The sequence below is a fragment of the Protopterus annectens genome, chromosome 8.part0 (assembly GCF_019279795.1).
Source record: "Protopterus annectens isolate FY-2018-M chromosome 8.part0, PAN1.0, whole genome shotgun sequence".
NCBI lineage: Eukaryota > Metazoa > Chordata > Ceratodontiformes > Protopteridae > Protopterus > Protopterus annectens.
In genome coordinates this window covers 952303632-952318919 of record NC_056741.1, presented here as the reverse complement: position 1 = coordinate 952318919, position 15288 = coordinate 952303632, and the positions used below count along the sequence as shown (strand labels likewise).

Genomic DNA, 15288 nt, shown 5'->3' with positions numbered 1-15288 from the left:
TGTTCCTGATTGTTTGAGAGCTATGCTGAGGACTGAACTCAAAAAATAATAACATACATTTGAGTTTCAGACTTCAGATCCTTTAGAAAATGTATGTTAACACAAACCTTGTTACTCAAGCACCTTTCTAAGTTTAAAATATGTCCCTATTTTTGAGGGAATCAGGGGGATAGAACATGTTTAGTGGTACCCTTAACTGCTGTGGTAATGTCATGGTAGGGGTGTGGTCAGTGTCAGATTGGTCACACCCCATGTCCCATTTGGCCCGCTTAAAAGGTGGCAACCCTAAAGTTAAGTAGTACACATGCTCCAGCCTCTTTGGGGGGTGCTGTAGACAACACCAAGCAGACCATGCCATTAAGAAGCAAGTCCATTTATAAGCATGAAACCTACTAAAACATTACTCATAACAGTTCCTATCTCTTTCTACCCATGCCTAAAGTCCCCAGATCTACAATAAGTATTGGAACAATGTTTTAGTAGGGCTGTGCTTAATGATTGTGGGAAAAACAAGAAGGGGTCAAAAAAAGCATGAGAAACTTTTGACTTCCATTATGCATTCTCATCTCATATTACTACTTTCTTGCTTCAAGGGCTTCCAATCATCTCATGCACTTACTCTGAATGGTTTGAGTTCTTTACCCAGTTAATTGTCCTGCCTAATTGCACATAAAACTGTTGACCGTCTTAAAATGCTTAACAATAATCATAGTAACACTATCAGGTTTATGCTCAAGATCAGTGTTGCTCACATACCTCCCTATTTATAACTACTTCTGAAAGTTTTTTATTTATTTGTTAAGCTGGGTAAGTGGTCTAATACATGCAGTTCTTTGCCGAAGTCCAAATTACAAAGATAACAATAAAGATTACATGCAGGGATAAATCATGATTTGACAAGTGAGATAAATTCAGGATGCCTTTAGAAAACTCACATGGATCTAGGAAGAACATGTAAAACCCTTACACTGTTCAGCTTTTTATAATAAACAACCAAAAACTCTTTACTAATCCATTCCACCCATTTTCTAGGTTTACATTTCTGCTTGCCCTCCTATTTTGTATACAAGTCTGAAGGTGAGTTACCCCTGCAGTACTTTTTATGAGCCAGACAGGGTCTCTTACTCTTTTTCAGCCAAGTGAATCATTTTTAGCCATTCTGCCTTCCACCACTTAGCACACATACCTCAGGATTTGCCTCTTTGGGATTATTTTGCTCCGATTTGTTACTGCAGCAAACATTTCACTCCTGTACTTTTACATTGATAAGATTCTGTCACAATTATTAGTGATCAGGAGTTACCTCACATCACAGTATGTGTTTTTTTTTTTCTTACTAACTACTCTGGGGATTGAGCAGCTAACACTAACACAAGAGGTGTAAAGCTGCAGCTACTAATAATACTGAACCAGCCACACGTGCAATGTATGATGGGAAATGTCCGCTCCACTAACATGACATGTTAACTACCACAGAAACAAAACTATCAGTAGGAAAATGACTTGCACTCTCAGGCAATCTTTGGGTCACATTAGGCTTAACAACCCTGTCCTGCATTGCCCACTGAGGGATCAGGACTCTGTTGGGCCAAATAGGTCCAACTCACTTAAGGACAGCCCTGAGTTTCACATTACTAATTAACTGCTCAAATATAAAATCCAAAAGATATAATTACTTTGAATCCATTTTCCACACACAGCGTAAATGCACAATGAATTCCTTGCCCTCACATAAACAGTACGCACGGTACACACCATTTAGCAGAATTCTTTCTATATGAACGGTTTCCTTTTAACCATACTAGTGCAGGACTCCGTCACAACAGAAAGTAACAAAAGGTTGTCTCAACAGTACACCCTTCATATTCTAGTACCTTCAAATTCCCACTTCTACATACCAGTGCAGTTTAACTAAGTAGGTATTTATACATTTTCCACATCTTATTCTACCAGTTATTTACCTGTAAATGGATGAACCTGGACAAATAAGCGACACTTTTGTCAAGGGCTGGATCAGAAAACTGTCTAGGAGAAGAAAATGTGTCTCAGTTTCATTTTCCACTGGGTACATTTTCTCACTACAGGGCATGCTGCAGGTCTGTAGCTGCATTTCTGGTCCCCGTTTTGTGAATTCCTTTCCCATCCTTAAAAACAGCAGCCCACAAGGTAAAGGTTCATGTTCTCCTTTTGCCAGTTTGTTAGCAAGGCCATAGCAAAAACCTAACCTTTTCCTTTCACCTTGACTTCCACATCTGTCACAAGGTTGCCATTTACTCCAAACAGTGAAGACAGTGACTTCTATTCCACTTTCGGTGTTCACACTTGTGTTCTGCAGTGTAGTCTGACCTACGTCAGCATGAGAAACATACAATTTGTGCACATCTTGGATGTCAACTTCATAGTAGGCCATTATCTTCTCCCCGTCCATGCAGCTGTATATACCTGAATGGTTAACTGTTGGAGAATGGATTCTAAGATTGCCATTCTGAAGTGTGGATTTTGACTGCAGATCAGACACTCTTCCTGTTTGATCTATGATTATCCCCTTATCTCCAATAAAGGTTTTGGCTGTGTTTTCTGCATCAAAGAAATTAATATATTGCCATGACACTGAAGCATTTGAGGAAATGTTGGGACAGATCAAAGTGACTGGATTATGAGAAAAAAATGCCACGTTACAAGGCCTACTGGGTTTACAAAATAAAGCAATACCCTCCCCAATCATTTCCATTTTGACAATGTTTATAATAAAACCAAGAAAGCATGTTAAACACAAGAGATTAGCCAACATGATAAGGCTTTGCTTAAAGGTCCCCTGAATATATTAACCCCAGATCACGTAAAATTCTGTGTCTTGAGACTTGCAGCATTCTAGAACATTCAGACATGTTAATTCCATTCAGTCATATATGAATATGATGGTGATGTCACAGAAAAATTTACCCTTCAAGTCTGTAATAATATTTCCTAAAATGTTTTACTGTCATTCCAGACAAAACTGGATTGAAATAAAAGAGGCTGGGACTGATAAAAAAATGAAACTGTTAAGTTGGATATGGAGCTGAGATGAGAATGAAAGGTGCAATAAGAAAGCAGCAAAGGGATAGAGAATGTTCCGAGAGTGTAGCTAATGTTAGTGGAGAAAAAACAGAATTTCTTAAAATGAGCATGGTAGAAAACATATTTGGGAAGCTTTCTAAAAGCTTAGAAACACTTGGTCACATGACTGAGACAAGTTAAGCAAATTGAGATAGATCTCATAGTTCATAGGACCTGGGATCCCAAACACAACAGAATGACAGATCACCTGAAATAAACTATAAACATTTCTAGAGATTACAACAAAGTCATCTATGCCAAAGAAGAGACGGCTAATTATTTACAGGGAGAATTGATGGAGTTTATAGAAAGTGGTACATGTCCTAAACTGTCTTCTACACAAGCAGAGAAGTTGGAAAACTTAACTGGAAGTATTCCAAAATTTGAATGTCCAGGCACAGATGGACTTTTTAGCTATTTTAGGGGAGGGGAGAGAGTGGATGTAAATAAAGCAGTTAGGCACAATGAATAAGGTCTTGATTAATCTGAGCATGTCATCTTCCTGAAGGGATGATGTTATCTCTTTTTTTTAAACAAGAAACATCTGTATTAAATTGCCAGTTATGACACAATCATACTTTTATATATGTGAAAACAAACCATACTGACATATTTTAGGTGCAAGCATTATACATCACTTGTAATCTATCTAGTCATTGTCAAACATTACATAGCTCATTCAAATCCTGTCTTCTTTTAAACCTCATTCCACCTCAACACATTATTCTGAACGTATTGTTCCCACAATTCCAATTGTTTCTATGTAATTTGCACCTACTCTTTTCTAAAGCTCCCATTTCCATTTTTTATCTCTCTTACTATATTCACTGCTTCTAGTACAGTTGGTTTAGACTTTGATTTCCATCTTCTAGTAATTGCTTTTTTGGCACCACCATAATTAGACTGAGCAAGGCCTTAATATGTCTAGGCAAATCTGACTCTGTATCATAGCTCAAAATATCATTTCCTTAGTTATACCAATGTGCTCATCCAGTATTCCTGATGGAGTAGTCTGCAGGGATACAGACAATAGGCAAGAGAAGACTGGAATTTACTGGAGAAAATTGCCAAAGTAACCAAGGTATTGGGAGGAAAGTCTTCCAACTCATTATATTCCCCCTAATTACCTATTTCTTCCCCCTCATACTTCCAATATTTGCAATCTACTTGAGGAAAAATTTCTTGGAGTCTACTTGGGGTATAAAAATACTCATGTAAAGACTTTCAAGCAAAGATACTAAATCTTCTAGACTTTGTTGGATATTTGGGAGTTATACATCTCTCCCCTCATTGTTTCTCTGTAAATTGCTTATCCAATCTCTCTTCCCAATCCTTTCTAACCTCCTCTGATTGATTCTTATAGTTATCATGCAATATTTTATATGGCCTACTAATTATCCCTTTTTTAACAACTGCTTATGTTCTAGATTCTACTAAAAACTCTACCATTGCTATTTGTTTCACTTAGGATCCCCCTCGTTCTTTCTCTTTGCCTATACTCTTATATCAGTCCTTGATAGAGAAGACAATATCTAGTCTGCAGTATAAATACATTCTTGGCCTGTTCCCATTCTTACATTTCTCTCTCTAATTATTTGCACCTAACACCTTGGTTCCTTTGCCAGTTTTCTCCAGTAAATGTCAGCCCTCTCTTGCCTATTGTCTGCATCCCTAATGGCAGAATCTCCTTTCTCCATTCCCATGTTGTCTTAGTTCTTAGAATACTTTCTTCTACTTTATGAACATAATATTATGTATGGTTATTGTTATTCTCCTTAAGGATCTGCATTCACAATCCCTGTCTCTCCTTCTTTCTTGAGGCCCCCATTTCGTCATCATCCCTTTCCAAAATATAAAAAAAAAGATACTATTAATAAATGGACAATACTGGACCTGGACTTTGTCCACAAAGTCCAGGCTGTCCTATCGTATACATTCCAGGTTACACCTTTGTTTTTTTGGATTTTTTTCAGGATGTGAAAAAAAATCCTTCAGCTCTTTCATGTGACAGAAGGCAAAACCAAGAATAACTTGGGAGAAGTTGTTGCTGCATAAGGAGCTGGGTGGAGAAAATATTCAGGATTTGTACCATTACTGAAGGGTGGTCATTTGAAGCTTTTCTTTCTTTGACAAGTCAGAAAATTTTGTCCCAAGGTTGAAAGATCTAGTTAAGGCCATTTTAACTTCTGTGGGAAGAGTCCCTAATGTCAGTTTTGGAACAAGGGGGGATGATGATCTCTCCAATATTTTTAATGCCATTTTAGAAATGCACAACTGGATCTTAGGAAAACAAATGCAAATAGAATTATGGATATATTTATTGGCACCACTGAAAATTTGTATAATTTCATGGCCTTGGTTAACTCATTGTGAACGTAGGTTAAGTGAACACCACAAAACAGAAGAATGCAATCATTCATTTTGACATCACTGCATTTATAAAGTAAATGATATGCTAGCAACATTAGCATTTAACCAATAGGAACTACCTGATATGAAGGAAATTAAGACAAGAAACACTTGCAGGTGGAACTCACATAGAAGGATTTTGGGGGGAGGGGAAGTATGATAGGAAGTCAAGCAACCTGACTGGCAGCTGAAAGGGCTGTCCAGTCAGTTATGCAAGTTTTTAAACAGTATTAAAAACTAGTTAGCAAATGCTTCAGTGCTGAATGGACTAGGGGGAAGTACTTAATGCCCATTCAGTAACATTCAATATATTCATTACCAAAGTATGCTACATATTCTAGAAAATTCAGAATATTTGCTACAAAGTGCCTCCATAAATACTTTTATTATGTCTAGTAGGTTAAAGGAAGTACAGTTGCGTACACTTACATAAATGTAGATGTTCGAGTGTATTCACTGTTGCAGTCATCACACTTGGGTTATCTACCTGCAGGTAGCCCTCAGTCAGCCCGAATACCAGAGACTTAGTATTTTTGTGTCAGTTGCTGTCACTTCAGGACTGACATCAGGTCATCAGGGGTATAAAAACAGGCAGCTAATGCCATTACATCAGTTTTTCTTGCCCAAAATGTCAGTAGCTCCCAAATATGGAGCTAAGTTATGGTGGAAAAAACACCGCCAGCAAAAATGTAAATACCAACAGCCCTGTAAGGGGTGAGTAAGAGAGATAGAGAAGTAGAGAGAGACAAGGGGGCTGGAGGGTGGGAAACCAGGACTGCAACAGTGAATACACTTGAACATCTATATTTATGGTAAGTGTAAACAACTGTACTATGTTCTTCGTGTTTCACTGTTGCAGTCATCACACTTGGGTTGGATTCCCAAAGCTGAGGAATGGATGGAGGAAGTCAAGAAGAATTGGGGCTGGCTAGTATGCCCTGCAGGACTGCTGTTGCAAAACCTGCCCTGGATTTGGAAAAAATAGGCAGGTGGTAATGCTTGGTGAAGGTGTGAACAGAACTCCAGGTAGCAGCTTCCAGAATGTCCCTGGTAAGGACTCCTCTGAGAAAGGTTGCAGAGGTTGAAGTTTCCCTAGTGGAATATGTTCTGACCCCCTGAGGGTTTTTTTCCCATAGTGTTTGTAACAGAAATGGATACAATGTGCTATCCCCATTTGGAGATGGTTTGTTTTGATATGGCCTTGCCCTCTGACCCTGGTGCAAAGCTGACTAGTAGCTGGTCAGATTTCCTGAAGGGCTTAGTCCTATCAAGGTAAAATCTGAGCTGTCTGTGCATGTCTAAAGAGTGCAGGATCCTTTCCCCATTATTTTGAGGGTTAGGGAAAAAGGTAGAAAAATGGATAGATTGGTTGAGAGCCACACTGGATATCACTTTGGGCATAAATGTAGGGTTAGTCTTGAGGGAGACCCTGTCAGCATGAAAAATAATGAAGGGTTCCACAGCCATAAGTGCTTGTAGCTCAGACACTCTTCTAGCTGAAGTGATGGCCAGAAGCAAAGCTGTTTTCCAAGAGAGGAATTTTAACTCTGCTGACACTGCAGACTCAAAGGGGGGTAGCGTGAGCTTTTCCAGCACAAAGTTAAAGGTCCCAAGTAGGGGTGGGGGCTCTTCTTGGTGGCATTAAGTTGTTAGTCCCTCTCAGGAACTGCTTGATGAGAGGGTGTGAGAAGAGAGGTGGCTCAGTGTTGTAATGAGCAGAGATGGCAGAGGCATGGATCTTAATGGAAGAGAAGGACAGGCCTCTGTGGAGTAGGACTGCTAGGTAATCCAGGATGAGAGGTAAGGAGGGCTGTGCTGTGTCCGCTTCTTTAGTGTGAATCCAAGAACAATACGTTTTCCACTTATCAGCATAGGATTTCCTAGTACTGGGTCATCTGGCTTCATGAATGACATCTAGCATCTGCTTGCTTAGGCAGGCCAGTGGAGGAGAGTTCAAGGAATGAGCCAGGCTGCAAGGTTCAGGGTTTGCAGTTGCGGATGCAAGATCTGTCCCTCCTGCTGAGTGAGGAGGGTTGGGATCTGGGGTAGGTGTGACGGTGGCACTGGTGACAGACTGCACAGAAGTGGGTACCAATGCTGGCGTGGCCAGTCTGGGGAAATCAGGATTGCCCTTGGTTTGTCCTGCCTTATCTTGAGTAGCACTCTTGTAAGAAGAGGCAGAGGGGGAAATGCATAGATTGAAAGGTTTACCCACTGGGGGGATAGGGCATCCACTTTTCAGGCCTTGCTGTGAGGTACCCTGGTGCAGAATTTGCTGAGCTGGTGATTGTAGGGGGAGGCAAACAGGTCCATATTCGGGGTACCCCATTTCTGGGTTAGAGGGCTGAAGGTGTTGAGGTCTAATTGCCACTCATGTGGGTCTAGGAGATTTCTGCTTAAGTTGTCTGCAAGAGAGATTTGTTTGTCTGGCAGGAATTGAGCTAGCAGGGGAATATGCATGGCCAAGGCTGTGTTCCACAGGGTCATGGCTAGCCTGCAGAGTGGGTAAGAGTGGGTTCCCCCTGCTTGTTGATGTACCACATCACTGTGGTGTTGTCAGTTTTTATCAGAAGGGGTCCTGGTGAGAGTAGGGATATGAAAGCTTCAGAGTATGCTGTACAGCAGGCATCTCTTTTTGGTTGATGTGCAGGTGAATTTGGTTTGGGCTCCAGTGGCCCTGAATGCACCATCCGTCCAGACGTGCACCCCAGGCAAAGTCTGATGCATCTGTGGTTAAGGTCTGGGTGGTGTGGGGATGAGTAAAGGGAAGCCCCTTGTTGTGGTTGCATGCTGCTGCCCATCAAAGTAACTATGTCCTGAGACAAGGTATGATAGTTTCCAGGTCCTGTGAATGTTTGCACCAAATACTTTTTAAGTACCATTGAAGCTTCCTCATATGCAGTCTGGCATATGGAATTAGTAGAATGTAGGAGGCCATGAACCCTAGAGCCTGCAGGATTTTCCTTGCGGATAGCTGGGTTCTGGTGGCCATTTGTTGTGAAGCAGCCTGTCAGATAGGCTTGTTTTTCTGGAGTAAGGAATGTCATCTGGGATTCTGTGCCCAAGCTTTCTCCCAGGAATACAATTTTTTGACTGGGGACTAGTTTTAATTTATTTGCGTTGACAGTGTACCCCAGGGATGTTAGAAGGTCCTTTACAAATGTCAGGTGCTGCAACAGCTTTTCCTGAATGTCTGCCTGAATCAGGCAATCATCCAAGTAAGGGTACATTTGAATTTGTCTCTGTCTGCAATAGGCAATGGCTGGATTGACCAGGCATTTTGTGAAGACTCTGGGAGCAGTGGATAAGCCAAAGCGAAGTGCAGAGAACTGATAATGCATAGATCCTGCCCAGAAACGTAGATATTTCCTGCATGAGTCCCTGATAGGGATGTGCAAATAGGCTTCCTTTAGGTCTAGGGTGGCTAACCAAACATCTTTGGACAGCATAGGGAGAAGCTGTTGTAGGGTGAGCATTTTGAATTTTGGTCCTACCAGGAATGTGTTTAGAATGGAAAGGTCTAAGATTGGGCACCAGGTGCCCTCTTTTCTGGGTACCAGGAAAAGTCTGGAATAAAAACCTTGGCCTATCTGTTCTGCAGGAACAGGCTAAATTGCCCTTATGGAGAGCAGGGACTGAACTTGGTTTTGTGCCTATGCCCACTGGTTTGGTGGAAAGTCTGGGAACCCTTTTGTGGTTGGCAGCGTGTGGAAATAAAATTTGTACCCTTGGGATGCTATGTTGAGGACCCATCAATCATTTGTTATGGAGGTGCAGTTTTTTGCATGGGGGCAAGTTTTCCTCCTAAGGGCACGAGCAATTGGGCAGAGGTTAGGAGAGCAGTTGAGAAGTCATTGTGAATTCTTTCCGTAAGGGGGATGGCTTAGCACTCCGTTTTAGAAGTGGAGGTACTCCATTGCTTAGATCGCTGCATATCCTGAGACTGTAGTCTGGGGGGGTCTGTTTTCGCTGGGTCTAGTCTGAGATGGCCTTGAGGGGGCTGGAAAGGACCAATGCTTCAAGGGGCAATGCCTACTGAATCTTGGAGGCTGCACTTGCAAAAAATATTTGACTGTCTGCATAGACTTAACCTTTTCTTCCACCTTTTTAGAACTTCTTCTGCTTTGGTGCCAAACAGATTGTCCTTGTTCAAAGGAGCATCCAGTAATTTTGATTTGACATGGTCTGGCAAGGTCTACTCCTTAAGCCAAGCATGCCTTCCAAGTACATTAACTGTGACTGCTGCTCTGCAAGATGCTTCTAAGGCATCAAACCCACATTGCAGGGTATGTTTGCTGACTTGGCTTGCAGAATGCATAAGCTCCTGTAATTCTTTATTTTCTGCACAGTCGGGAAAAGTACACAATTTTTGCTTAATAAGTTCAATAGCATGTTGCTGGTATTTCAGCATGTGGAACTTACATTTCAATGCTCTAATGGTGAGAGTTGCAGAGGTATATACTTCCTTACCCCATCTGCCTAAAGCTCTGGAATCCCTGTCCGAAGGGGTAGGATTCTTAGCTGTAGTTGCTTTTATTCCTTTAGGCCCTTGGGAGATGACCTCTGGGTCAGCAGTAAGATTTTTGGAAAGAAATTTATGAGTGTCAGGGACTCTGTAGTACCGGTCTGGTTTCCTTGGAGCAGGGGGTAAAGCATCAGTAGTTAGACTGGATTCCATAAAGACATCATCCACAACAGCCAAAACAGGAGGGATAGCTAAGGGTCCGTGCTGTGGTAAGTCTAAAAATTCCGAGTCTCTTTTTTGACTGAGGATAATCCTGGCATTCCCAGTGGAAATGTTCTCTCAATGTATGTAGGGTTTCACCAAAAGAAAAATCCTCTGGGGGGGAAGCAGAAGGAATGGATTCCTCTGCATCGGAATCCTCATAGGCAGATAAAGGCATGTCTTCATATTCTGAAACCTCAGATTCATCTGACTCTTGGTCAGTCAAAGCTGCTGGGGACAGGTCTCTTTTTCTTTTAGCAAGGGAAGGTTGGCTTCCCCTAATCAGCATGATCAGGTCTTCGGCCATTTTAAGCATTTGTGATTGTGAAAGGAAGCAGGTGCTTGGGTTTGGGTCGTCAGTTTTTAGGCATAGCTCGTACTCTTGGCCTTAGAAACTCTGTAGTTTGAGAGAGAACTGAAGATGTGAAAGAAGTCTTCGGTTTGTGTCGAATATCGGTAATGGGAAGAACTTCATCAGAAGCCGGTGCTTGCACAGCAACTCCGGACCCATCCAATGTAGAGAAATCCACAGGTTCCACAGTCAAAGAAGAGCCTCACAGCATACCGGACTCTGAACGGGTCTCGGTAGTCACCTGCAAATCCATCAAAGCTGGCATCAGGGGCTGCGAAAGTGCCTCACTGAGTACCGGCGAACTGGCGACTAGCTTAACGGAAGCGTCGGCAGTTTTGGACCTGTGCGGTCTGTCTCTGTCTTTATCCTTACATTTGTTCAGAAGATCGGTAGTTGGATGACTTACTGAAGCCATTTCAGAATACGGAGATCGAGAACAAAAGTATTTAGCTCCAATAAGGGCCTGACGATGAATAGTTCGGGTGTTGAACAAAGCTCAAAACCGACAGAGAGGCATGGCGTGGTCTGGTCCTAAAAAGGTCACTCAGTAAGAATGAAAATCTCGGTGTGGTATTTGCTTTCCACAGATGAGACAATTGTTAATTCTGACATTGGTTAGAGCAAGAAAAATGGATCCCCAATGGAGTACTTAGCTTTAGAAGACTTCAGAATGATTCAATTTCGGAAACAAAAACTCAGGAAGTGGCTGACCGGCACTCATGTGAACTGCTTCGGGCTCCTCAGCAAGAAAGGCTGATATAATGGTGTCGGCTGCCTCTTTTTATACCCCTGATGACCTGATGTCAGTCCTGAAGTGACAGCAACCGACGCAGAAATACTAAGTCTCTGGTATTCGGGCCGACTGAGGGATACCTGCAGGCAGATAACCCAAGTATGATGACTGCAACAGTGAAACATGAAGAACATCCTGTTCTCTACTATCCCAGGAGATTGCTGAATAATTCAGGGCACCTGGATTCAAGTCTTCTGGCAATTTTCTAAGCTGCCTGATTATAAGAATCAGATACAGAGATGTTTAAATGGCATTATTCTATGCTGGATACTGTTATAACCATTAGCATTTTGTAAGGAATTCCAGGGGAAGGACACTGGTGCAAACATAAGCAGACATGGCTGGGAGCAATTCTACAGTGAGCTAAAAAGGTAGTTACTCAGAAATGGAAAAGAACAGACCCTTCATAAAACAGAAAATGCATACACTTTGATAAGAGTGCATCCTAGTGCAGTAGCACTATTGTTAAGTGTGGGAGAAGGACACCTGCACACAAATAAATAGTGGCTTTGACTGTAGTACGTTGAGACTGAAGTTGATCCTTAGAAGTTGTTTTGACTTTTGTTTTATGGTACTTTTAACTGCTAGTCTGTTGTGTGTGTTTCAATAAAAAAAAAAATAAAAGTATTGCTCTGATTAAGCCTGGACAGGTTTATATTATAATTAATGGATTTATGGGAGTGAGGATAATCCAACAAAGCGGCAGGTGCCCGTGGAACCCTAGCACGGCAAAAGCAGGATAACTAGCAACAAACAAAAAAGCCAGCAAGTGTTGGTAGTAACCATATCAAAAAACATTTATTGTCAAGAGGGAAAAAAACACCCCCCTGAAATACTGCTATTGTAAATACCAATAGCAGAAAAAGCTTTTTGACAAAAAAGCAACAATCCTCAAACCGGTTTCGGCTCCTCTGAGCCTTCTTCAGTGAAGTATAAAATGAAAAAACAGAGTATCACAATACATGCACATATATATGGATAGGTCCAACTCAAGGGCCAATCCAAACACAGAATTCACAATTGGTCATTAAGACCAGGTGCAAACAAAGCTCCAAGTTTGATGATCCATTTTTTCTCCTTGGAGCTAAGTAATTCCTGCCAAAACTGTTTGTCTTTACATTTCCCCCTGATGCAATCAATAACAACAAATTTATATGAAGCAGATACATGTTTCAAACAATGTTTATACAAAGCATTACTAATACGTTTCTTTTTTATGTCACTCAAATGCTCACAAATTCTGAGACGGAAAGCTCGGGAAGTCTTTCCAACATAGAAAGCAGAACAATTGCAGGTCACCAAATAGATGACCCACTCAGTGTTACAGTTAGCCCAAAACTTTATATCAAAAACCTGTGAGGTATTTTTACTGGTGAATTCATTAGTACGTGAAACACGAATACAAAATGAGCAATGCCCACAGGGAATACATCCAACAATGGGTTTTCCTGAGATAGACCGCTGAGTTTGTTCAGAAAAATCCACACCTACTCTCTTGTAATGACTCAATTTTGAACCAATGGTCTGTCCCCTTCTAAATGAGAAGGAACATTGATCTGGCAACATAGAATAAAGTTTTAAATCAGCTTTAAGAATGTTCCAATGTCTCTGTATGATATTTTTAAAGCCCTGTGTATTCCGTCCATATGTGGTTACCAGACGTAAAGGTTGTAACTGGTGACAGTTACTCTTATCTTTGTATGTTAATAAATCTTCCCTATTTAGACTAGACACAGATCTTTTGGCTAGATGTACCGAACCTGGACGATATCCCCTCTTAATAAATCTGCAAGTCAAATCATCTTGGGCATCAAGGAAGGATTGTTGGCTAGAACAGATTCTCCTGGCTCTAAGAAACTGAGATTTGGGTATGTTCTGGATGACATGTTGCGGGTGGAAGCTGGTAGCATGTAATATTGAATTAAATTCCGGAAATTTTCTGAACATCCTGGAAGATAGGGTATTATCCTGATTCCTAATGATTTCTACATCGAGAAAAACTATCCTCGATTTGTTATAGGTCAATTTGAATTCAATCCCCCATATGTTGTTATTCAGATATTCAAGAAATTCCATAAGATACTGTTCATCAGCTTTCCACACCAACCAACAGTCATCCAGATACCGACGCCAGATATCCATCTCACACATATAAATATTGTGTTTAACATCATAAATCACAATCTCTTCAATGTATGCCATAAACAGATCTGCATATATGGGTGCAAAAGATGCACCCATAGCAGTACCCTGCTTCTGCCAATAGCAAAGATTGTAAAAATAAAAAACATTGCTTGACAGCACATATTCTGTTAGGCATACAAGAAAGGTATTAAATCCAGATGGATATAAACCTGATCTAGCCAACCAATAATCCAACGCTTGTAAACCCGCCCAGTGTGGAATGTTAGTGTAAAGAGAGGTAATGTCCAGAGTGCATAATAGCCAATGAGATTGAAGTTGGGAGTTATTAATAATGTCCAAAAATTGGGTGGTGTCTTGAATCCTAGCTCTAATTTGACTCAATAATGGTTTTAAATATAGAGTCAAATATTCAGATAGTGGTTCGGTAAGGGACCCATGTCCCGAGACAATCGGTCGCCCAGGTGGATTAGTGGCATGTTTGTGGATCTTGGGTAACAGATATAAATACTGTTTTTTAGGTGACCCAACCAATAGCTGTTCTTTAACATCTTGAGTAATAATGCCCTCATCCACTGCCTCAGTCAAAAATCCATCAATTTGGCACTTAAAATGGGGAGAGGGATCCACAAGCATCTGCCGGTAATACTGTTTGTCACCCAATTGTCTCATAGCCTCACTATCATAGGCAGTTTTATCTAGTACCACCACCGCTCCACCTTTATCAGCTTGAATAATGACAAGGTTTTTATTATTAATCAACTCATCCAAACTGCATAGTTCTTCAGTAGTCAGATTATTGTAAGTGACAGGAAAATCCTTAAGATGACAATGTATGTCCCGAAGGACATTTTTTTGAAATACCCCTACTAAATGAGTCATAGGTGGAGTAAAAGTGGATTTTTTAAATCTGAAGTCACCAACTGTATCACAAGGTGCATCACAAACATTACTATCAAAAAACACCTTCAAATTCAATATACGACAAAAATTGATAACATCCTGGGCCAGAGACTGTTCGGAGACAAAAAACCCAGGAACAAAATTGAGCCCTTTGTTTAATAATTTGATTTGTACATTAGTTAAATCAACAGACGAAATATTGTGAACATTAGAATCGAAACTTAATGCTGTGTCATGATCTTCATAAGTGTCTCCAAACTTCGTTTGGATGTTATGTTTCCTATGCTTCCGCCCCCCTCGTCGGTATCTGAATTGAGAGGGTGTGATAAATTGTCTCTTTTGGACATGGGTAGTCCCTCACATAAATGTGAATCGAATTCCCCTTCTGTATTGGAAGAATTATCTTCCCCAGATGTCCCACTTGACAGACCAGTATTTGTCTTTAAAATGGACCTAGGCCTTTTTCTTTTGGGAGTAGATGATCTCTTATCATATTTATGATCATCCCGGGGTAATCTAAAAGATACATTCTTAGAAGTATCAAAAGGTTTACCCCTATCATAATCACCTACATCACGAAGAATTTTTTTAATTTTCCTATCTTTAAGAGTGGTTTCCATTTTAGACAAATCTGTAGTGAGTTTCTTAACTTGTGTCGTAAAAGAATCACAAGCTTCAAACTTATTCGTCTGCAAACAAAAAGTGAGGATAATACAATATAACAGGACTGCATCACAGCTTTGTTAGTTTTGTTTTTCTAGCAACTTGATGAAGAAAGCACATATTTATGCTTTAATAGCATGTACGGAGATAGGGTATCCTCCAGAATGTAACGGAACAATCTTATTAATACTTAAGAATATT

General features: G+C 40.7%; 1 protein-coding gene across 1 annotated transcript in view; it reads right to left on the bottom strand.

Moving 5' to 3' along the window:
• The window catches only part of FAM187B (family with sequence similarity 187 member B), a 288809-nt gene extending 286078 nt beyond the window's left edge, over nt 1–2731 (bottom strand). The window contains exon 1 of the mRNA XM_044079332.1: nt 1962–2731. Within this exon, the coding sequence (XP_043935267.1) occupies nt 1962–2731 (770 nt within the window). The remainder of the gene's footprint in view (nt 1–1961) is intronic.
• Between the last annotated feature and the right edge of the window lie 12557 nt (nt 2732–15288).